The sequence below is a fragment of the Vanessa atalanta genome, chromosome 28 (genome assembly GCF_905147765.1).
Source record: "Vanessa atalanta chromosome 28, ilVanAtal1.2, whole genome shotgun sequence".
Lineage (NCBI taxonomy): Eukaryota > Metazoa > Arthropoda > Insecta > Lepidoptera > Nymphalidae > Vanessa > Vanessa atalanta.
Window position 1 is genome coordinate 1,324,062 of NC_061898.1, and position 25,799 is coordinate 1,349,860.

Here is a 25,799-nt window from a genome sequence, read left to right on the forward strand (position 1 = left end):
AAAATGAAGCTACTCATATTATATGTTGTTGTTTTTAATGTTTGTAATATGACATTACACATGTTCACCTTAGGAAACTTACCTGATTTTTAATTATAAATGAAGATAACTATGTTAATGTATCTAAGTGCGTAAACTCACAGATCTATTATATTTTTTGCCTTTTAAAAGTGACTCGTAAGATTACTTTATCATTGTAATTATATATTAATTGTTATTATACGTCATACAGACGTACTCGGATTTTAAAACGATGGCTATTTTGCAATGTTCTTTTATTTGATATAACTAAAATATAAAGTCTTTAAATACATACGTGTGAAAGAGATGGCAATATTTTGAAGTCGAATTTGTATAGAAATTGCTTATAACTGAAAGTATATTGAAATTACGTATTTACTTTAAACTATTCCCTTTTAATTATACATTTTTATTTCAAAATATTAATTATTTATTAATATTTTTATATTGTCATTGAATTAATTTGAAAATAGAATTATCCTTAAAGCGTCTTACTTTAGACTGTTGTAGTCGTTACTCATTACAATACAAATATTATTCATTTAAATGGTTATTTATTAACATACACTATGTTTGATTTCTAATTAAATTATGAAAAAATTGTACAAGACAATTTTTTTAATAATATGACTGATGGTACCGTCTCATTATTAGTCTTACAAGAAGGTACGTAATTATAATTGTTAACACTATAATTAGTACTCGGCTGACTCAGCTCGGCAATATTTTATAAAAATCTATTTATACTTTTGTTTGTGAAAAATTAAGATTTTTCTCGTGGATTATTGCATGTTTAATCTATATATAAAATAAAAATTTCACCCAAATCGTTAGAACTGATTTCGATATATACAAAAATACATTATATACATCTACAAAATACAAGAATAACTCGTTAATTATTAGAAGATTATTGTATAATAATGGCATATCTTTGAAAACTATTAATTGTTTTATTTTAGATAAACTCACTCTATATTGTATCAGCGATATACTCAACTAATAAAAAATACTTAATTAAATACAAAGAAAAATTAGGCAACACATAAAAAAAAAATGATCCCAAAGAAATTTTTACTTGCCGCCATCTCAATGTATCTCGTTCGTGTACTAATAATAATAAGCTGTGTCAGTGCGCGTGAGACGGAATGCGCGTGTGTGCGTAGATTGTGCCTCGTTCACATCGTTCAGTTCTACTGGAAAATCAAATTTATATCTTTAAAGCGACGTAAAGAATATAGCTTTTACTAAAGTTATGCATTGTATTGAAAATATTACTTATAATGTGGACAGCTTGGAACATTATCTATTAAATACGTATATTAAATCGTGTCAATCATTTTTAAGTTGCTGTCTATTTTGAAATTTATGTTCTTACGATAAACATTTACATCTAAATAATAAGATGTGTCTGTTTTAGGTAACAGTATATTGTAGAAATGTCAGGAGGTCTTGACAGCAGTAATGTTTTTCGTAATTAATTAATTTGTGACGAACAACAAATTTATCTCATAGATGGGACGTTTATAAATATATTTTTTATAATATTTTTGTCCGCAGCGTCACCTAGGATACCTTGCAACCCAGTTTTATAGCCATCTCATAAGAGGCTGTTAAGTACCTTATTACATGATGATCAGTTCAATAGTTAAGACGGGTAAACGTTACAAACATACAGTTTCTTTCGTATATTAGTTAGGTTAGGTTCGTAAGTCAAAAACTTTCTAAAAGCCAAATAATACAGGCAAGTACTCGAACGAACGTAAACGCGCTCAAAACTGCTGATAGCCCCTTATCTCATCTACTACTACGTCAACAGACTGCAACCGTCCCTTCCTCGCACACTTACACTTGTACAGCGCTATCTCACTCGAACGCCGGTCTCATCGTCTCTTTCACGCTAATGAATTAAATCAACAACCTCTCGCTCGCACCCTCTCGATAAAGAGATGATCAGCGTTCCCTATTTGAATTTATTTCGAATTTGGAATTCGATTTTTACTAGGGATGCATTACGTATTTTTTTTTCAATTATCGAGTATTTAAATTGTATTTTTCTTAATTTTTTATTTATTATTAACATTATTTTTAAAATTTAATTAATTTATTTATTTATACTTGAAAACTATATCCTAAATTATTTTTTACATAACATTTCCGCTTGAGTTGAGATCCATCAAAATCTTTGAAGTCCATATGATTAATAATCTGATCTTAATATTCCATCGTTACTAGAACTCGGATATATTATTGTTTTTTTTTTTATCGTGATTCAAACCCAATACACAATATACATGCTAGTTGTATATGTATAGTATAATATGTTGAACTAAAATGGTTCTTAACTGTGTAATTAAACAATAAATTACTAACTATTACAAAGTTTATTTATGTATTTTTTTTTCAATTTGTGTTAATAACTTTAATTTGTCGAGTAATACGAATGAAGTCAATTTGAAGGTGATATTCGTTCATATTTATTTTTTAATTTAAAACTAAATAAGTTTCATTCATTCACTCACTGAACGTCCAGACCGTTCCGCCGCTTTCACTAACTTTCTAAAACCGCAGTCTTCTTATTTTTTTAATATAAATAGTAAAGAACTGCATATATATATTTGTTCGAGGTTATCTCGGAAACTGAAAGATTTTGTTTTGTACACAAAAACATCCGATAAACAAAATGCGACATATTATAGTAGTACATAGTAATTAAGTTTTTTTAATGATTAAATTATCAGTTAATTTATTTTATATTCTTTGCAAAATGAGTTATATAAGTAGGAAAATTTACGACACGACTTCCTTCATAAAGTTTTAATTATTTCAACTGACAAGGTTTCCCAACTTGGGCATTGAAGCCTTTAAAGAGAACAATCTCACTAGGGATCTTTGTTTTCGTGGTTAACGCGAACAAACTGACGCGCAGATCACATCACCTGTCCGAACAGGTTTTTTTTTCGATACAAGTTGCGAATGCGATTGACCGCGGGCCGGTTTTAGATATTAATCAATGTGACATAATCTAATCGTGTTGAAGTTGCCGCCATTACCGGCGGAGACGCACGACTGAGGCCGAATGCGATGCGATTAGGTACGCGACACATCTGACGTGTCAAACATTGAGTGTAGTATGTTAATGAAATATTGTTGTTGAGTCTACTTCATAAAAAGGCCGGTTATACGTTTGTTTATAATAAACCAATCAATCGTTTTTTTAAATTATTTTATTGTAATTCCATCAAACCGTTTCAGTAATAGAGAGAGATGGCCAAATTGCATCCATCTCATGTAAGTTTCTTCTTTATGACTTTCTTTACTTCCAAGTACGAGATGAATTATTACAAATTATGCACATGGATATTAGATTGTGTTGCCTTTTGAATTCGTGAATTTCTGCGTTCAATCTCTCGTGCCATCTTGGATCTCACTATCTAGCGGCTCGAATAATGGTTACTGAGCTAATACTACTACTGAACCTATTTAGCCGTATGTTCGGATAATAAATAGAAACTGCAACCGATCACACACAAAGTTTTAGGTTTAACAGAATGAAGTTTGATTTTGAATGTAGTTAAAATACATTTACTTAAAAAACTATATGAGAATCCATGGAAATCAGCTTTAAAAACAATGAATTATTATGTTGATTCGATCTATTTGTTTCTAACGACAGAATGTCGGTCACGTACCCGCCGAGTGTGACGCGAGACTAAACCGAGACTTGCCGAAGTTTCCCGAGCGCTTGACAGCTCGTCACTCGTCCGTCACAACGCGGCACACTTCTTCTATGTACTCGATTACATAGGTGCAGTGTACGTGGCCGCTAGCGCTCTCCACTGCACACAAATTTCGGAATCGATAATTTATTTACAGTTAGTTGCATTGCAACTTTTTCGATAAATCGATTCTAGTTACGTTATCTACGCATTTTCATTGCACTGTTGTCGCGGCCGCGTCGCGCTGCGGACGCGAGTGTCGACGCCAGACGATTATCGTCTCATACTCGACGTACTTAAGCTTTATTATAGTGTGTATACTGTTATTTAACGTAGTTTCAGGTCGCTTTCCGCGGTGTATTCCGAGTTTTCCCGCACGTGTGCTTCACTGTTTACGTGTGCCACAGCTAGAGTCATTGACACTCGGCATGACATACATTCGGAGAGTGACGGCACGCCAACACGCCCGTTTTTTCGCGAGTGCGGAGTCTAACACGTTTCTCAACCTTATCAGAAGTATTTTTTGTCTGTGGTATTGTTTATTATCAGCATATCTAAGTGATAAGCGACTCTCTTTGAATGTCGCGTTTTGCGAGTAATGATTTCCGCTTTGCGTTGATTAGTGTATCGTATTTTTTTACAAGGTATCGTGTAGTGATGATAAGTTTATTTAAAATACAACTGTTGGTTTTGTGCTAAACGTTCTGGTGTCAGCGAAATAGATAATATTTTTAAAAATGCAGCCGTCTCTGTATTTCCGGTGTTATATATAAATATGTTTTTATAAAGTTTGTAAAATTTTGATACATATGTAATTTTTTTTTTTTAGAGTTCGGTCATTTTAAAATGAGTGTTGTTCTTAATACACCATCAATTTTAACTTGAATGGATTTTTCCCGCGCGCCAAAAATTCCATTATCACGTTCCAGTGACGATTCGGATTATCGATTCATTTTTGCGAGTCATGGACGTCACTAATGACGTTAGCCGTAACAAAATTATCCCCTTTCACTTTGCTCAATAAAAAAGTACTGAAAGTATGAAGAAAAAATTCTAAACAACTCGTCCAAAAGTACCAGGCGTTCATAAATTTAGAAGTGATTTCCGCATTATATTTAGTACGTTATCGTAGATTGCGTCCAAATATGTATTTGGCAATATAAGCATCCTAACCTGGACATAATGACGCGTGAAATTTTCACGGACATCTGTCCGTTTATTTATAGATGTAGTGTTTGATTTGTGTACCGCGCCGTAGCTCACCTACATACCTACGGCCGTCGTAGCTCGGAATGTACATTATATACATCTTGCACTATGTCGGCCTGTACGTTGATATAACAATATCAATGTCGATGTGTGCGTGCCGTAATGAGCGCTCTATGTGCTAAGAAACAGTAAAAAGTATGGCGCGAGCGCACGGAGCGGCAACGTCGCGCGTTCGAGGCCGCAGCGGTGAAAACAATGCCTTTTATTACTATATATTTTTTGAATAATTAATTTCTATGAATATTTTAGTGTTTACAATTTAGACAAGAAACAATTTATCGGGTCACTATCTTAATGTAAATCAATTAACTAATTATAAATTAGAAAAATGATATTTATACTTACATGCAAAACAGTCGGATTTATTTTAAAAGTTTGTGAAATTAGTTAACGGCTAACGAGCCTGTGGCATACCGATGCAATATGGAATATATCAATTGAATTTAAAACAAACAAGCTACCACAAAAATAGCCGGTGTAATAAAAAAAATAGTAACCGATGTTGACCTTTCCGAACGCAGCTTACTAGCGCGGCCAGCTGACGCGGCGTTGCCGTTCCACGGGCATAGACGTCTATCTGCGTGCTTATCGCCTCTAACGCTTCGAAACAGAGGTCACTTTCGCGTAACAATGTTAAGTATATAAAGGATATAGGACGTTTCATCAGGCTAGATGACACTTCCCGCGCGAAAAATTCGAAATGCTTTTTATCAGTCGAGTTCGGCTTGTACATTTAGTTGGTCCGTGTGATTCATCGACGAATTATTTATTTTATTACTATTTGATAAGAATTAACAAAAAAAGTTAAAAATAAATTTATGTTCGCAGTGTTTTCGTATTTAGAAAGAGTGATTTATTGTTAGTGTAATGTGTTCAAGTTAAATAATATAGTGCAATATATATGTGATACCAAAGTGTCCAAAGTTAGAAAAAAGTATTTATTTAAAATAAAAAAAGTATATAAATAATATTTATTTACTACTTACTAAAAGTAACTTTAAAAAAATATAAAAAAAAATACAAAATTTTTTGACGAAAAGTACCAGGGTCGCATAAATCTCGTGGAGGTTAAATTCGCGGTAACTAGTTCGCGCGTTAAAGGCTAGATGGCGCGGTGACAAAGTGGCCTACATGCCGGTGGCGCTGGGCTCGCTCGGCGGCGAGGGCGAGTACCGCGAGTACCACCACCTCTCGCCGCACCATCCTCACCACCACCCGCACCCGCATCCGCAGCACCATCAGCTGCAGTATGAGTACGCGCCGCCGCCGCCGCCGCCGCTCTACCACCCTATACCGGACCCTTATTATAGGTAAAAAATAAGTATAGAAGAAGACAATATCATAAATTAAGATTTTCTTTAATTCATTGTTGCTAGTTAACTCTTAAATGACCACATACCATCACAAGTTTACCTAATGGCAAACTAACCGATTACGTTCCATTATAATAACCACGGTAGATTTTTATATTATTAATAAATTTAAATAAAGTAATACGTAAACCGAAAAAACAAATGACCGGTAAACAATTGCTTACTATTAGCACTTAGCAGATTGGTAGAGGTATTCTCTAAGAAGAAACTCGAAACTCACCTCACAACACTATTGTGAAATGTCAGAATGTGACGTGCGACTTCGACTATAGTAATTATTGTATTTATAGGATACAGTGTCAACATTTCACGAGTGAGATTCGAAGTGATATCTTATTAAAAATCCATCGTCGTTGTACGCAGTATTTTGACATTTAGCAACACCTTTGATTCCTGCATTAATAACCCACAGCTGATGTGATTTTGTTAGCAATTGTCCTCCAACTCTTAAATCAAAATTGAAATTGTCAGTAACTAACAGTTGAAAATTCAGGTTATAAATATTAATGAACTGAATTAATTAACTGTGAGGGTTGTATCATATAATTGAATATAAAAATCTATTAAAAGTCTAAGGGTAAAAGTGTCTAAGCGCTGATTTGGCAAAAATTCGGATAAAATCGTCGTCGATATAATTATAATAAATAATTATAATTTTTGCTTCAAATTCACCTGCTGTTGTCATAGGACTTTAACTGACAATAATTCCCACTGACAAGGCCAGCGGCATCCATAGGTCGGGTCGATAAACAGTTATTGGGTATGTCTGTCGAAAAAATCTCAGTACGAGCCTGGTGTCAAATGTGTATACTCTGCTGTTCGCGCAGCAATCTTTCCGGTCGTATCGGATTTGCAGTCTCACTGGGTTACGAGAGTGAGCCAATAGAGAAACCAAAACAAAAAAAAAATGTTTTTTTAATTTAGAATTTTCATGTGCTTAATTTATGTCTATAATTCATATCGTGCTCGGCGGTGAAGGAAAACATCGTGAAGAAACCTGCATGTGTCTAATTTCAACGAAATTCTGCCACATGTGTATTCCACCAACCCGCATTAGACCAGCGTGGTGGAATATGCTCCATACCTTCTCCCTAAAAGGGAGAGGAGGCCTTAGCCCAGCAGTGGGAAATTTACAGGCTGTTAATGTAATGTAAAAACGTGCACTAAATATGTCCTGCGTAGGTTGCTGGTCTCCCTTAAGTTCGGTCGTCGTTACCGAAATCGGTCAGGACGACATTAAAATATTTTTAATAGTTATCAGTCGAAACTTGATTGGTTTTTGTGTTATCTTTATATAAATGATTCTTTGGTATGTGTATGTATGTGTCTCTGAACATCTAAACGGCTCTACCGCTTTTGATGGAATTATCTGTGTTTGAGTGGGGTTTTGGATGGTTTAGATCGGTCTCGGTCTTCTTCATCGAAGTCATGCCTGGTCTGACTTCGTGAAGAAGAAAAGTAAAAGCGAATAGAAAATAGAAAACGAATAAAAAATCCAGGTATTGTGTGTATTTTTTTTTATGGTAACGGTAGGTGGACGTGCAAACGGGCCACCTGATGATAAAAGGTCAGCACTGCCCCTATGGGCATATATATAAGAAATATTAACCATTCCTAACATCACTAATATGTCACCAACCTTGGGAACTAAGATGTTATAAATTGCCACCATTCCACGAGGTCCAGATTTTTTATTTATACATTAACTATTTTTAAGTCATATTTGTATATATATTTAAGCACTTAATGTTGTCAATTCTTATGTTAATAAATTAATAAGATGTTATGTCCCTTGTGCTCACACACCGGCTCACTCACCCTTCAAACCGGAACACAACAATACTGAGTATTGCTGTTTGGCGGTAGAATATCTGACATAACAAAATAAAAATATGTGTAATAATTTTCGATTTTAAAAAGACGACGTAAGAAAGAAGCGTCACTTCTATACGCTTTTGTTGTTTAAGTTTCACGTACTGGTCGCTTATGGTCGCATCTGCCTTTTTTGCTATGATCCGAGTTGCGTTATAACGAATAAATAAATGTTCGTACAATTAAATTTATATAAACAACGTTCGCCAGCTTCGACTTTAGTAGGGTAATGTGTTCGAAGCATTATAGTGAAAATAATGGAGGTACACGGAGGATTCCCGTGCGTATGAACTCCCAGTTAGGTCGTGATACCACAAGTGAAACTGTGGAAACGTCGCGGTCGGTCAGAATATTATACTAATTATATGTCTAGATTAAGTATCGCACTACAATAGAACTAAAACAAACGCTTGACACTCGCCAAACGGTTGCACGGCCAGTTTTAAAGGTCTGGAGACCCTGTGGCCACGAAGTAGACGAGGCACTGCCACGGAGGAGTGGGTGCCCCAATAATTATTTTGTCATTATTGAATTAATTCGAACATTGAAAATTGCACGTGACATTGGCGAAATTATCTGTGCCCTCTTGGCACAAAAAAAACAAAAAAAAAAAAACATTTTCATTTCTGTCAATTAACAATAATTTTTTTACTCTTTGTATCGATAACTTTTTAAACAGTTATTAGTAACATTATTGCAATTCTGACTATATGTAGATATCTAAATATATATTATTAAAATTGTAAAACTCCTCGGAAACTCCCTCGTGCTGGCAACGCAGTTGTCGCCTTGGCTGCCTTCCTCTAAATCCGGCTCTGCGTGTGCGTGTACTTAGTGTCCAGCTATCGGACACTATTTTTATCGACGCGTTCTCAGCTTTGACATTCTACCCTAGACATATAAATAATCAAAGGTAGGTAAAATATTTATCGACTTGGAAATAAAAGTTTTGAAGCAAATTTAAAAAAAGTTAGCATTAGATCGTTTTATGATAAGCAGTGGTTTTAGTTTCAACGAGATCAGAATTTAATTAATTAACCTCAATAAATTTATTGGATCAGAGTTCCTCAAACTTTTACGTCTCCCGTTCCTGTTTAATCGTTAATTATTTATAGTCAATTCATTGAACAATTATATATATATAATGTTTTAAATTATTAATAAATTTAATCTAGGACACAAATATAAATAGCACTATGTGGCTTGAACTGAAATAATTTTACTTGAAAATTTTAAATCTTTTAGCGTTTAATATTAAAGTTGTCCTCAAATCCGACAACTAGTGTTGTACTTAGATTTTCTTATAACCTTCATAGAGTAATATAATTATTTGCAGCCTGTAAATTTCCCACTGCTGGGCTAAGGCCTCCTCTCCCTTTAAGGAGAAGGTTTGCAGCATATTCCACCATGCTGCTCAAATACGGGTTGGAGGAATACACATGTGGCAGAGTTTCGTTGAAATTAGACACATGCAGGTTTCCTCAAGACGTTTTCACCGCAGAGCACTAGATGAATTATAAACGCAAATTAAGCGCATGAAAATTCAGTGGTGCCTGCCTGGGTTTGAAATCGTCGGTTAAGATGCACGCGTTCTAACCACTGGGCCATCTCGGCTAGAGTAATAATAGTTATTTGTTTTTCTGTATACATGTATATTTTTTACATATATTTAAAATCTTTATTACTTAGTGGTAAGGCTTGTTTTTGAGTGGCTACGATCACAAATTATTGTATTGACTATAATACTTAATGCTTTGTGCCGGTTTTAAGAATGAGTGTTGGTCAGCGAAATTTTCTTAATACCCAAGGTTCTGTGTCTCATTGGCTGTGCAAGGTAATGCTTCATATTTCCTACAGCGCCAATGTCTGTGGACCATTTCTTAATCCGTCTTTTTATAAGAATTGAATATACTAAAATGACCGTTAAATTTGACAGTTTCTGTTACTGTCCCGAAAATTTTTACTCTATATTTATAAACTGGTCAAACTAAGATTGAGTGACTATGGAGAAAATTGAATTTTGGAGTGTTACCTCTCGAATATAAAACGAAGTTCGAAGTCCAATCTGTATGTATGTATCATGACTAATATTATAAATGCGATGGTATGTTTATCCGTTACGTCTTAACTACTAAACGCTTGACAGGGCTACGGAAAAGGTCATGTGGTACCTAATACCTGAAACGCGGGCTAAGCTACGCTCGAAAACTAGTGTATTATAATTTAGACTGTGATTTAATTAAGTCAATGAATAAAAGTTAAAGGTGAGCTATCTGTACTAACATTATGAAGAGTTAAAATTTGTTCGTTTGTATGTACCGAGTAATCTCCGGAACGAATGATCGAATTTTTTTTTTTTTACGTTTGAAAGCTACATTATTTTCGAGTGCTATAGGGTATAAATTATATAATTGAGTTCAATCCCATGGTCAAATCTGGTTCTTCTGTCCATTAATTCTCAAATTATAAACACAAATTAAGCACATGAAAATTCAAGTGGTGCTTGCCTGGGTTCTAACCACTGGGCCATCTCGTCTGGAACCAATTCTGGGTGTAGATTCATGTAAATGTATTGTCATCGGAACTGAATCGGAGGTGGTTCTATTTCGGCATGTGAGATTTGATCTAAACTAACAATCGTCTTATCTTTAATAGACTTTAATACTTTTATCGTTCACCGTGTAAGTTGACACGTAAACTCGATTTTTTCAAGGAAATAAAATGTATCCTTTGTCCACGTTGTAATTCGCCGCTTGTTGGCTCTGCTGCAGATAAACCCTTTATATACGATTTGCTAATAGCTCAGCTATATTGTGCACTACTAACAGTTCTTGATTAATACATCTTTACTTATAATACCAACACTACTCCACTTAACAACATACATCCACTTTAATTTTACTTCCATTAATTTAAGTTCCAATAAAAGTTTCGTCGACGTTCAAAACGAAATTTTTTCGCGATTCCATATTGTATATCTTGGATTTTATTATTATGTTATATAGATTCGAAATGTTCAATGTTGTTTATTAGGCTTAAGTCCTCTCATGATTGGAGTTCTATCACGAAGGCGCGCCCCTCCACGTTAAACAATAGGCGTTTTAATAAAATAACCTTCACACGTATAATCTAACTTGTATTTTTTTTTTTGCTGTCTCTACTCTTAATCGTCACACGCACACTAACACATCTTATTAGCACGAGCGTCTCGTACTAAAGCACGTCGATAATAATATTACGTAGAGGGGCGCACCTTCGTGAGTGATTTGATCAATACCATTCAACCGATCGCGAAGACAAATGCTACATAAACAAACTTAAGCGAATGTCTAGAACTAGATTGCAGCGCCACCTACCGGGTACCGAATCTCAACCAGCTACCAGTGGCCCATTAGTCTGCAGACGGGTAAAAATAAAGAATAATACATTACGTAAATATTCATGTAACGCATTAGTTATCAAATTAGACAACCGTTTCTCAAACTTTTCAGCGCCGTGTTCCAAACGTGTAACAACTTTTTTTTATTGATTATGTGATATTTCGGTTTCGGTTTCATATAAATCATAAATCGGAAGCCCTGTCTGAAGAAGCAGGACTTGTGTAACATACTCATGCTAGCATCTATCTCTTTCATCATCATCATCTATCTCTCTCTTTGCTACCATTTGGTTCAGGAGCAAATGGCAATGTTCATTCGAGACTTAGAGCGTTTTTTTCTGCATGAAAACGAAATACATAGTGGACGACGTAAACATCTAGGAAGTTTTTTGTAAGTTCTGAGGATTGACTGTCTCGTTGATCTAATGGCTAGTTTATGCTAGCGGATTCTGAAATCTTGGATTCAAACCAGTCGGGCCAATGGGGGTTTTCGAAAAGAAATTCACTTGCACGTCAGGTGGTGCGCTCACTATATTCTCGTATATAATTTTTTTTTTAGCATTAGCAGCCTGTAAATTTTCCCACTGCTGGTCTAAAGGCCTCCTCTCCCTTTGAGGAGAAGGTTTGGAGCATATTCCACCACGTTGCTCCAATGCGGGTTGGCGGAATACACATGTGGCAGAATTTCGTTGAAATTAGACACATGCAGGTTTCCTCACGATGTTTTCCTTCACCGCCGAGCACGAGATGAATTATAAACACAAATTAAGCACATGAAAATTCAGTGGTGCCTGCCTGGGTTTGAACCCGAAATCATCGGTTAAGATGCACGCGTTCTAACCACTGGGCCATCTCGGCTCTTTATATTAATGCATTATATTATTTATTTATCAACGAAATAAGTTATATCTACAAACTAAATCATAATTATTATTGCAGTGATCGTATTTTAGAAGCACAGCTGACAGTATTTTAGAAAACTTATATTACCAGTATTTTCAATTTTTTGTTTGGTACGAATGCGGATTGGATACTGAGACGAATTTACCAAATGATTGTATTGTAATTGGTACTTGATTAGTGTTTCAATTTAATGTGACGTTTTAAAACAGACGAAAGTCACGCTCATATATACCGTAAAATACTAAGATGCAGCAAAGCTAACATAAGAAATCAATACAAACCATTCATTGCATTCAAGTACTGTATCAAAAATAATAGGATTCCCTTAAACAAAGGACTTTAATCTTCAGTATCTATACTGTTGAATAACAATTATTATTAGAAAATTACATGATTCATACATATATTAAGATAAACCTTAGGAACATAACGTAAGAGGTGGTAGGTCATGTTTCTTATGTCAATGTCTGTGGTGGTGATCACAAACCGTCAGGTAAATTATTTTTTGGTATGACAGCTACTTTCAAAAATATCGTAAAAAAAAAATAGTATCAAAAGACAGGCAACGAGATGTTACAAGCTCAGGGTCCAGCTGAAGTTAGACTGATGACCAGTAATCTTGAAATTAAGATTGTGATGCTGTCTGGAAGAAACAGAACGTGGATACATAAAAAAAAAAAACTAATAAAAACGGTAGAAATGGCACACGAAAATTATTTATACATACGTCTATGTTCTGTAATATAAATTATATAATAGAAACGAAGGTTGATGTATGTTTTTTTTTTAATTCCAGGAGGCACGCACCCTACTTCGGGCAGCCGGACTACAGAGTATATGAACTCAACAAACGGTTACAACAGAGAACAGAGGTGAGATGTTTAATATATATTTTTTTATGATTTTCACAGCTCAGCTAAAACTAATGAAGTCGAGAAATTATCGAATATTTTTATTTTATAAGCATCCGCTAAGAAATAGCCGAGATGGCTCAGTGCGAGTAAGAGCGTAGGTTAATGAACGAACCAATAATTGCGGATTATAAAATCAGGTGCGGATTTTAAATCCATAGTGAATATCATAGATTAATCAAGCTCTCGACCAATGATATCGCGTCAATTTGCTATCAAATGTTATTTATTTGTTACTTTTTTCCTGTTATGGTTGGAATAGAATGTAGTCACCATATAAGTTTGAATTTTTTGCTTTAGTTGATACGCTACTGAATACTGAAGAGTACTTCTAATGAAAAATTTGATGCAATTTATATAGAGATTACTTTAAAGGGAAACTTAATACGTTTGCTTAAAGGCGTATTATTTATACTGCTTTTCCTTGACGTCATCGTGGAATTGTTATTCTGACGTCATCATTCCAAGGATGACGATGACGTCAGCGAGGCCGTAACGTGAGACGTAAGAACTGTAAAGTAATGGCATTTTTTATTAGATGCAAGAAGTGATCGCTTTTAAGTGTCCGAGTACTGGCGAAATTCTTATCTAACGCAGGCAGGTTTCCTCACGATGTTTTTTCTTTACTACTGGCCATGAGATGAATTATAAACGTAAATTGAACACGTGAAAAGTCAGTGGTGCTCGGGTTTGAACCAACTTACTTCAGTTTATGTTTATTTGTTCTAACCATTGGGCTTTTCTTATAAGTGGACCACCAGATAGTCAGTGGTTACCACCGCTTATAGTCTATTCCAATCGCGAGAAGACAAAAGCCAAATAAACAACATTTCATGTCGAATAGAAGCGATATCATTGGTCGAGAGCTTGAATAATCTGTGATATTTATGCACAATACGGAAATCTGAGGTTTGTTTATCCTTATTGGAATAGGCGGTAGAGACATTGGCGATGTGAAAGACATAAACCATTCCTTACATCGCCAATGCGCCACCAATCTTGGGAACTAAGATGGTTTGTCTTGTTACTGTGGTTACGGTGTTGCTGTCGTTCTTGGGTAGTAATTTTCATGGCCAAGGTTTCTTGTATTCCTATTTAAATCTCTTTAAATTTATAAGTAAAACGACAAATGTGGCAAGTGCATTAAAGAAAGATTCTGGTATGACAGGTTTTTTAAAAATTTTAAATATAATAGGGTAAACGGGAGTAGCTTTTTATGACATTTTCCCGTTCGTATCGGGACGGGCAACAAGTATATATATATATGACTAGATGTCGTCCGCGGCTTCGCTCGCAATTTAGGGGTTGGTCGTTTTTGGGGTTGTGATTGTTATTATTTGGAGTTCAAACTTGCTTTATACCAATTTTCATTAAATTCAGTTTGATGGTTTAGCCGTGCAAGCGTAACAGACAGACAGATAGACAGATCTACTTTAGCATTTATAATATTAGTATATATTGTAATGTTTGTTTTTGTTACCGATTTCAGGACTCGGATAACCTTTGGTGGGACGCGTTCGCGACGGAGTTCTTCGAAGACGACGCGACCCTCACTCTCACATTCTGTTTAGAAGATGGACCTAAAAGATACAGTGAGTATCGTGTTATCATAACTCGTAACTTACAAATACGACTTAGAACTTATTCAGAGCGAGTCTTAGGGAACAAAATGCATTTTGACAGTCAAGCAAATCAAATCTAAATATTTCTAATTCAAGTAGGTTCATTAAAACACTTTTGAATCGTCTGATAAATTCCTGAGTTAAATCTAAAGCTACCACCGGTTTTGAGAGTAGATTCTACCGATAAGAACAGGCAAGAAACTCAATAGTTACTCTTATGCTAATCGACATTGAGCCCTATGAATAGTCCTGTACTGTACTGTGCTGTACCATAGAAACGATGGCAAAGATGCCAACGTATTTAAATACTGAAGCGAGAACAGCAAAGACAGGAAAATTAGCTGAAGCCTAGATTATACTTTTGTACTTACTTTACTTTTATTCATGCTATATTGTTGTCTGAAAGATGCGCTGACCGTGTAATTTATTTTAAAATATTTTTATAAGCTAACCTCTTGTACCTGATCGTAGATTTTGGTTTATTTATTATTTTATTCAAATAGGGAACAATTATCTGTTCTGATCGCAGACTTAGAGTAGATTATTACTTGGTGGTAGGGCTTCTGGTGCAAGTCCGTCTGGGTAGGTACGACTCATCAGATATTCTGCCGCCAAGCAGCAATACTTGGTATTGTTGTGTTCCGGTTTGAAGGGTCCATGAGCCAGTTCCCAAGGTTGGTCTGGTATTGGCGAAGTATGGCATGGTTGATATTTTTAACAGAGGCAATATATATGGGCGGTGGTGATCACTTAACAATCAGATGGTCCATTTGCAGACTAGACCGTAGAGCCTAGTCGTCCGACCAAGCGTGCCCGAAGTTCGCATAGCACTAATTTGACGCGGTACTACTTTAGTTTGTGTTCATTTGATTCTATCGTTATAAACTGTAAAAACTCTTCTAGGGCAGTAGATCAAGTCAACGCTATCACCTACCATCGGTATGTAATTTTGTTGCTGAAATTGCTGTCATTATTTTTGATAAAAAAATATCCTTGTCGTTTTTCTTTCGCCGGTTTGTCTCAGGTCAGGGTAATTTCGTTTTGCGAACTCGTGGTAGGGTTTAATTTTACAATCGATAAATGTAATGCTTCTATACTCAGTAATGGAATTTTATATGATTTTGAATATAATTTTATGATATTCAAATATGGCGAGGTTGACGAAAGAATAAACTCCTATTTATTTATAAATGCCTGGTATCTAATATTTATAAATTATTATAATAAATAATAAAAAATACAGTACTTTTTTATTAATTTTATAAATTTAAATTAATTAAATGTCTGTATATAACTAAGTAACTATGTTAGTAATTTATGTGGTTTTATTAATGAAATGTATTATTTATTTTTTCAGCAATAGGAAGGACGCTGATACCGCGGTACTTCCGTAGTATATACGAGGGCGGAGTCTCAGAGCTGTACTACACGATGAGACAGCCCAAGGAATCCTTCCACAATACGAGCATCACGCTCGATTGCGACCATTGCACCATGGTCACGCATCACGGGAAACCTATGTTCACTAAAGTAAGCTCCTATTCATTCATGAATGCCTGGTACTTTTAATTTAACCCGTAAGTTTTTGACCGGGATCAAATCGATTAAATAATATCATTAATAAATTATTATTAATAACGTTATGATTTTGACGGGATCATCAATAATCATTTAAAAAATATATCAATCAATGTCTAAGAATTCACTTCGTATCTCCCTCGTGAAACGTCGACAAGAGTGGGTTACGGCAGTTTGATACGTGTAACTTTTTTTTTATTTGGTTCACCATATGTTAAAGCTACCAAAAAAGTTAAAAGTGAACATCGCATGCAATGACAAGTAACAGTATAAAGTATACCAAACTACCTGCCTACCTAATTTTATAATTATTATGGACAATGTAAATGTCCTATATCACACATTTTGATATATCACGATCGTGTTGTGTTGTGAGCTTCGAGTTTCTTGTAACAAAATAGTTCTAAACTCGGAAAAACAATTCAATAAAGAATGCTTCTATTTGATTTATATTATAAATTCCTGGTACTTACTTTATTTTATTATGATATGTTTTCGACCGGAATTAAATTAACCAGCCGAACTTTTTATTTATTTATTTTATTTACAAATAAGAAAATGTTAAATGCTTAAACTCCTATTTATTTATAAATGCCTGGTATCTATAATTTATAAATCTTATTGACCATCATTGAAATTAATTAAATTTAGCCTTTTTTGACTTTTACTAATTAAATAAACTTTATTTACAAAATATGTATTGAAAGAAACGATTCGTTTTCCTAACGGCTAGTATACAAAATAGAATCGTATTTTGAATATTTACTATGAAAGAAAATATCAATAGATTTAAGGTTACATATTTTTTTAAATTAGTTCTATGTCACTAGGCTTTGATGACCATCAAAGTATCAAAATGACTAGTACTTTATACAGTAGCCAATCTAGAAAAGGGCCCGCTGTGTATCAGAGTAACTCAACTAAAAAGCTTCCCCACTGACCCGGCGTCGCCTTGCAGGTGTGCACGGAGGGGCGGCTGATCCTGGAGTTCACGTTCGACGACCTGATGCGCATCAAGTCGTGGCACCTGGCCGTGCGCGCGCACCGCGAGCTGATCCCGCGCCAGGCCGTGCACCCGCCCGACCACGCCGCGCTCGACCAGCTCGCCAAGAACATCACGCGCCAGGGCATCACCAACTCCACGCTCAACTACCTCAGGGTGAGCACGCAGCCTCAGCGCTGTCAGTCACGCTTTACGCTTTCGTGTTGCTTACATTTGGTGCGAAGTAAGCTCTCGAACCGAAAACACAGACATAGGCTTTTTTTTTACCCCAAGGAGTGAAGGTAGATGAAGGGTTATGTGCAAGGCCTTAAAGGATTTTTTGTCACAAACTGAATTTCATAAAGGATGCTGCAGGGTCAGCAAGTAATACATATCAGCGACAACTTCCTAGCTCCGCAATGTGTTAATGAGGACCACTTCCTCCTTTTGAGAAAAAGGTTTGGTGATAATAATTGATTGGTTAAATAAAAATATGACAGAATTCCATCCGTCACTTGCACAGTGATAGATTTCCATAAAGACTGCGTAGCCTCGGCCCTAAGGTAGCTAAATTTAAGGGTTGCGAGAACTCTCACAAAAATAATTTACCCGTACGGAGCTTCCAACTAATAAAATAACCAGGGAGTAAGCTGTACGGCAGTCTTGCATAGACCTAGAACAGCCAATTCTAAAAACTAATAAATAATAACATGAAACTAATCGGTACGTCCAATCTCTCCACAGTTATGCGTAATTCTGGAACCGATGCAGGAGCTTATGTCCCGACACAAGGCGTACGCGCTCTCCCCCCGGGACTGCCTCAAGACGACGCTCTTCCAGAAGTGGCAGAGGATGGTCGCGCCGCCGGGTGAGTACCACATACCGTTACGACTAGCGGGCATTTTTTTTATTGTGTTTGTATGGAACATACGCGTATTTGTTGCGGTGTGGATCTGTTCTAAATACCCTATTTAATTGCAGAATGTCTTAAATTGTCGTTGATAATATGATTGGTATCGAGACCTTGAATAATCGGTATATATAATAAAAATTCGTAGACATTTTTAACTTTGTCATTTTATAAATTAAAATCATTTGTAAAAAATACATCGGTAAAGAAGGCATATTATTCGATACAAGATTGTACAGATGATAAAAAAGCGTGGAGTTAGTGCTTGTTGACTTCCAGGCAGGATATAAAACATATATATGTATATATAATTGTATTTAACTAACATGACTGTATTTTTAATGTTGAAAAAGTAAGAAGTTAGTTTCTTGCTGGTTCTTCTCGGTATAATCTACGTTCCGAAGAACCGTAGCTTCACTTAATACAGTTTGTTAAATGATGATTCAAAAGTGCTTGTAAAAGCCTACTTGAATAAAGTATATTTTGATTTTGACTGTAACTGGAACAACATTTCTTATGGCATCATTGTCTATGGTGACTAGTTACCATAAAGTGACCCATTTAATCGTCCTATGGAAAAATTAGTGAATCCATAATAAATACCACAGATGATATCATATGACAAATCAAGGACGAAGTTTTTTTTTATTTTCACTCGTCCTGCCATTGGAACAGACTATGGTGTTATTATATACCGGGACCGTCGGCTTTACGTGTTGCAGAGACACGGAAGAAACAAACGCTAGGGCAGTACAGACACACACCGACAGATATGTGTATGGATTATACAAATATACACCAAGAACCGGAACTGAATTGTAAACCACTGACTCGGAAGGCAGGTACGCCGACCACTGCGCCAGACGGCTGTCGAACGCTATTTGATTGTAAAACAAAATTTTTCCTTTTGATGTTTTATCGATTCGGTCGTTGAAATTGTAAAATTTGTAAAAAATGGTTTATGATTTGGTTTGTTTTGTGAAACTTAGTCTAATTAGTTGAGGATGGTTGTTTTTTTTTTTTAAATACTTTACGTACAATTTAATTAACAAGAGCACCTATTTCGTACTTCTAACTATAAGAACCGGCGAAGTTCAGTGTGTTGGAAAGTCTCTTTAGAGTTTTTTTTTTATATTTTTTCTATTAATAGTACTATAAATGTCAAAGTTTGTATGTTATTATGTTTGTTAATCGATCATGAAAAAACGTCTTAATAGATTTGAATGAAATCTGGTTAACTAATATCCTGGATTACATAGACTAGTTAACCTAACCTAACCATCTGCCCCCCGAAACGCACACGTGTGAGAGTTAATCAGATGTGCAATATACTTAAATTTAATGTGAAACTATGGCAGCTATATGAATGTGTATATAATGTGCTCCCCCCCCCCAGAGTCGCAGCGGCCGGCGAGCAAGCGACGCAAGCGCAAGGGCAGCGCCGGCGCCAACGCCGCGCCCCCCGCGCCCGCCAAGAAACGATCCCCCGGACCCAACTTCAGCCTCGCCTCGCAGGTGCACACACACACACCCACCCACTCACACTTCCCAAGGGGGAATTCTTGTGAGAAAATCATCAGTCGAGTTGCTCATTAATGCCCCGACCCTATGATTCGAACCTGAGTCTTGTAAATAAGCCTATAGATAGATGTTCTGCAGTCTTTTTTAATTATTATTTTTTATAAATCCTCACTTCATGCATTCACAGACTCGAACATCGCACGTATAATGTAATGAAAATGTGATTTAAATTAATAACTAAAGCGTGGACTTAGTCGTATTCGTTGATACCCATGTAGAATACCTGATATATTTAATTCAATTGTATTTAATTAATGTTGACTTTCTTGCCAAATAGAATCTCTATACCAAACTGGCGCTAACTTTAAATTAACCTTATAAAGTAACCAAAAGTGCTCGGAAGAACTTACTTGAATAAAGTATATTTTTTTTATTTTGTCTATAATTCCCTAATGTCCGTTACACCAGGACGTGATGGTGGTCGGTGAGCCGTCGCTGATGGGCGGCGAGTTCGGAGACGAGGACGAGCGACTCATCACGAGGCTCGAGAACACTCAGTACGAGGGGGAGGGCGTCGAGTGGAGCAACCCCCCGCCCGCCTCGCCCGCCAAAACACCCCCCGGCAACCACTGACACTTGGACATGTCGTATAAATAAATAAATATAGGCCTTTACGGATAACATTCACCATTTCGTTTCATTTTACCTCCGCGGGCTTAGACAAATGTACATACGCGGTTGGAGACGAGTGACGTCACGTGTTCAACGGTTGAAGCATCGGATGGGATAATCGTTTATGTTTGATACTTGTACAGTTTGAGCTTTCGCGATGTAAATATAATATTCGTTTTATATATTATATTCGGGTTTTAGCCGCAATCGTAATTTTGAATCAATTGAGAGCTTAAACTGTACAAATTCAAACCGTCTGTGGTCGGATTGTGTTTAATATTGTATCAAAATTGTCTTTTCACAGATTCTCGTCATAAGTTTTAGTAAAATTAATGAATTTTAATATTGTTTTTTGTATATTTATTTTTTCGTGTGTCTGTCAATGATATATTATGTAAATTGCTTAAGAGAACTAAGTTAAAAATCGCGACGATAATTATCGAATGTTCTTTGTCTAAGCCTGCTGTTTACAAACAAAATGTATAAAACCTTGGTCTGTGATGGAATTAAAAAAGAAAACTCAAATCGAATCGCCTTAAAGTGACGTTAGTTTTTTTTTTGTTTCTAAACGGCCTGTGACTTTAAAAATAAAAATGGACGTAAAAGCGGTAAAATCGAAATGTCAATTTGACATTAGGAAAAAAACAATATGAACTCACTCGTCCACGGGCACTGGACATGTTGTATAAATAAATAATTATATGCCTTTACGGATAACATTATTTACGTGGTTTTATTTCACCCTTAATGTCTAATATCCTACAATTAAAGAAAAAATTATTGTGCTTTAGAAGATAATCTGAAGCAATACTTAATAAACAATTCTTCATTCGTATAAATGTTCAGTTTTTTTGTTGTGATATATATACTCCTAAGATACGGGGACTCCTTTAGGGGTACAGGGCCTCTGATGTATGTATCATAATACATACGGCTTTACCTACTGGCCTAATTTCTAACATTAGTTATATATACATGTACTCTAAATACATAATGAAATGACTTCCGTTTTACTATATAAATAATTTATTATTCTTATTATTAATATATTTTGTGATCAATTATTTTCTCTTCGCCTCAGACATACAAAGATCTTCAGTTTGTGACGTCACCTAGTCGTATAGCTCAAAATTATACCTCTAGAATAATTCTTGATTGACAAAACACGTGTCAAAAATATTTTTAAATTTAGTCTATTTCAACCGCTTGATGACATGAGAATAATTGCGTTTTGAACGTCGACGAAGCTGTCTGAACTTTGGAAGTAAAATTAAGATGGACTTAAGTGGTTAAGTAAAATAAGGTTATATTATAAATAAAAATATATCAATCAATAACTGTTAGTAATGTACAATATGGCAGAGCCATTAGAAAATTGCGTGCAATTGCAGTACGTAAAATTCATCATAATGATTATTTATTCTCCGATTGGAATAGACTGTGATAAGTACCCTATTCCCTACACCCCTGACTTAACTTCAGTTAAGTTTTAAAGCGACAAACATACTCGCTATTCCATTTTTAATATTAGTATAAACTTCAATTTTGTTATAAAATCATTCATCATAGTAAGCAATGATTCAACGGGTGCGACTACAGCGTTACACACATCAACGCATCGTAGAAATCTGAAAGTTAATTTTGTATTCTGCGATCTTTCTAAAGCATTTGATAACGTATAACACAAAACTCAAGCATATAAATTAAATATTTTAATGTTACAGATTTTTTTTTATGCTCATTGCTCATACTTAAATCAAAGATATCAACAATCCATAAGTAGAATAAAATTTAAAGTCATGTAAAAAATGGGCGTTCCACAATGTTCAGTTTTAGGTCCGTTTTTGTTTTCGATATATATAAATGACCTCCTTTTGGAGCGCATGCGTAATAAGAGTTAGTAACGACGAACTTGACAACGATAAAAAAAAGAAAATTTTTGAATGTCATTAATTTGTCATTCTTTTATTAAATATAAAATGTATACCATCAATTGCATTATTTTATAACGCTAATTTTCCGCACACCTCCCTTGCTATAGCGTTTGTGATATTGTACAGTTTCTTGACGATTACATTTTAATGGCTATGTGCTTATTAATAATACAAAATTGATTAATAAAAACTAATTGGTTCTCAAACGCGAGATAATACATTTTGAGATTTACAGAAAATTTTTGATACTATAATTATATTTATATAAGATTCATATAACATAGGTTATTGACCGTTACTTTTAATATAATATAGAAGGGCTTTGTGCAAGCCCGTCTGGGTAGGTACCACCCACTCATCAGATAATCTACCGCCAAATAACAGTACTCTGTATTGTTGTGTTCCGCTTAGAAGGGTGAGTGAGCCAGTGTAATCACAGACACAAGCGACATAACATTTTAGTTCCCAAGGTTAATATATCTTTGTCTATGGGCGGCGGTGATCACTTACCATCAGGTGGCCCATATGCTCGTCCGCCAACCAATGCCATAATATATATTATATATATATTTCGATTACTATATATGGAAAAATTTCATACTATCATATTTTTGTGAGAATTCGGACGCAGAAACTGTATTTAAAACGACTGACGTTCAAAAAGGATATTTTAACGAAGAATAACACAATTGAATTTCTTCTTTCAACATGCATACATGAATTTAAATTTTTTATGGTATAAGTGGCAAACGAGTTGGAGGCTCATCTGATGGAAAGTAACTACCACCGCCCATGTATACCTGCAAAACCGGTGGGCACAATATGTACGCTCTTTTCTTGAAGGTTCCTATGTCGTATCGGTTTGGAATAACTACCGGCGAAAGCTGGTTTCACAGAGGGGTTATGCGGAGCAGAAAATGCATTTAGAATTTAGTTATTTCAAGTCAAAGTAAAAACTACTGCTGGTTCAACCTCCGGGCTGTAACAGAAAATTTCTCAGCGGTAAAACGTTAGTTAACGTTAAAAGATGCTAATATCCACAGATAGACAAACGTGGCTGTTTAAAAATTTTACAAATTTCATAAATGACTGCTTACAATGCATTATCGTTTTATTTTTAACATTCATTAAAAATAGTATAATTATGAACTTTATATTTTTAAATATAAAATAAAACGACTAAATATACTTATTATATACTATTATATTTCTATCTGTTGATATATGTCCATCTTTAATTTGTATTTTGCCTCAACAGAGGCACAAATTTAAAAAGAAGTGAACAGAGTTTTATTTAAAATTGCCTATTATTCGTTATAAATTATATTCCTGAACGCACTTTTGTTCCGATACCAATTTGGCATACCGGCCACACGTCATCGGTGATGTTAAAGAGTGCGTTCCGAACATTTAGTTCGATGCAAAACGTTTAATATTTTTTTTTAATATATCAAATTATATGAATTAAAAATCAGGAAAATAACTATTAATCGTAATTTCAAAGTAATACGATAGTGCAAGTGATAGTGTAGTTAAATAAAACTTGAGAAAGTTTTAAGCATTATTTATTAAATTATTACGATACCTTTCACTACTTATAAACTTCTGAACGTTTCCATCACTTTCATTTCCAATTGCATACGACACGATACGTGGACGGGTATTAGTAGAAACATTTTTCACAAAAACAGATAGTTTTAAGATAAACCTCGAGTTAAAGACTGCAAAATGGTCACAAAATATTTATTAACAGTTCTCGCAATTGCTATCAGCGGTTCATTGGCAGAAAGCTGCCAGAATCCCCAAGTCGAAGCTGCATCATTCACGAGTTTGGATGCCACCATCGTCACCCATATAGCATATATTACAGAATTTACGTTGAAATGTGATAACCCTCTGCCCGAAAACTACGCGCTGTACGCTGAGGTTGAAGGGAAACCATTGACAGCGGCGCGCATTGCCGAAAATAGATATCAGGTAAGCTTCCTAAATAAGTAGATTTGAACGAGACATATTAAAAGTTTATTCCAATTTGATTGTTCTATGATGATGAGTTATTTAAATTGTTCGAACTTTTAAGGTCTCATGGACTGAGGAACCAGCTAAGGCACGTTCTGGTGTCCACGAAGTCCTTGTCTTCGATGAAGAGGGCTGGGCATCCCTACGCAGAGCTCGCCGCAGTGACCCAGCTGTTAATGTTGCCCCACTACTGGCCATTCAATTGCAGCATCCCGGAAGTGAGTATTTTTTATATGTAGGTGGATGTTTAGACCGACCACCTGATACTATGTGGTCAACATTCCTTACTTTGCTAATCTTCAACAGTATTGGGAAATAAGATGTTATCTCCTCTGTGACATAGTTACACTGGCTCGGTCCAAACAGAAACACATCAATGCAAAGTATTGGCAGAGGGGCTTGCACTAAGAGCCACCAATATTTTCTCAAGTATTTTTATTAGATCAAATTAGTTTTTTTCATATTAATGTATTCATGGCTATAAACATGTGTTAAAAAAATCTCGACAGCCAATAAGTAAGAGCAAACACTTCTAAATTGAATAGACGGGCATCCCAGTTATATATCCCTTCTTACCATAGTATACTACTAAGTCAAAACAAATAATATCATGGGAATGGTCTGAGTTTAATTATTGACAAATTACAATCCTAACTTTTGAGTTTTGACACCTCTTCAACCAGGAATTAGTAATGATTATGTTTAGCCATGCTTTAATTATAGTTATATATATAATTATATATATATATAATTAATATATATAGTATATAATTTTTAGTTTTACATTTAATTATGAAATTAGATTTATGCTTTCACAACTCAGCTCAACAGTTAATTAAATTTAATGTTTTAGTAGAAGCTGTTTGGTAATCAGAACATGACTAGGTTTTAAAATAGAATATAATTTTATTATTTTACATTATACTTGAATGTTTTATTTCCAGGCTACTCCGGTCCCTGGGTGAACTCTGAAGTACTTGCAACTGCTCTATCTATCATTGTTGCGTACACCGCTCTCAGAAACAAAAGCAAAATTCTAGCTTAGATGTTATTATAGTTGGTTTTAATATATTTAAATTAAATCTATAAATTTTTATAAAAATGTTTTATTATG

At 35.1% G+C, this 25,799-nt stretch overlaps 2 protein-coding genes across 6 annotated transcripts in view; both read left to right on the forward strand.

Moving 5' to 3' along the window:
• LOC125074615 (LIM domain-binding protein 2) overlaps window positions 1-20,747 on the forward strand; it is a 57,798-nt gene extending 37,051 nt beyond the window's left edge. The window contains exons 1-9 of one of the 5 annotated variants that reach the window (XM_047685979.1): window positions 3,918-4,051; window positions 5,838-6,319; window positions 13,333-13,408; window positions 14,937-15,039; window positions 16,427-16,599; window positions 17,606-17,806; window positions 18,374-18,497; window positions 19,936-20,054; window positions 20,529-20,747. In XM_047685979.1, coding sequence (XP_047541935.1) covers window positions 6,141-6,319; window positions 13,333-13,408; window positions 14,937-15,039; window positions 16,427-16,599; window positions 17,606-17,806; window positions 18,374-18,497; window positions 19,936-20,054; window positions 20,529-20,693 — 1,140 coding nt within the window. In that variant the 5' untranslated portion in view covers window positions 3,918-4,051; window positions 5,838-6,140 and the 3' untranslated portion in view covers window positions 20,694-20,747. Of the gene's footprint in view, window positions 1-3,917; window positions 4,385-5,837; window positions 6,320-13,332; window positions 13,409-14,936; window positions 15,040-16,426; window positions 16,600-17,605; window positions 17,807-18,373; window positions 18,498-19,935; window positions 20,055-20,528 lie in introns of those variants that run through there. The other 4 variants (XM_047685981.1, XM_047685978.1, XM_047685980.1 and 1 more) reach the window with 4 other exon arrangements.
• Window positions 20,748-24,279: 3,532 nt separating this feature from the next.
• On the forward strand, window positions 24,280-25,778 carry LOC125074650 (translocon-associated protein subunit delta). The gene is made up of 3 exons (XM_047686029.1): window positions 24,280-24,643; window positions 24,747-24,903; window positions 25,630-25,778. The coding sequence occupies exons 1-3, from the start codon at window positions 24,395-24,397 to the stop codon at window positions 25,728-25,730; spliced, it is 507 nt and encodes a 168-aa protein (XP_047541985.1). The 5' UTR covers window positions 24,280-24,394; the 3' UTR covers window positions 25,731-25,778.
• The last annotated feature ends 21 nt before the right edge of the window (window positions 25,779-25,799 follow it).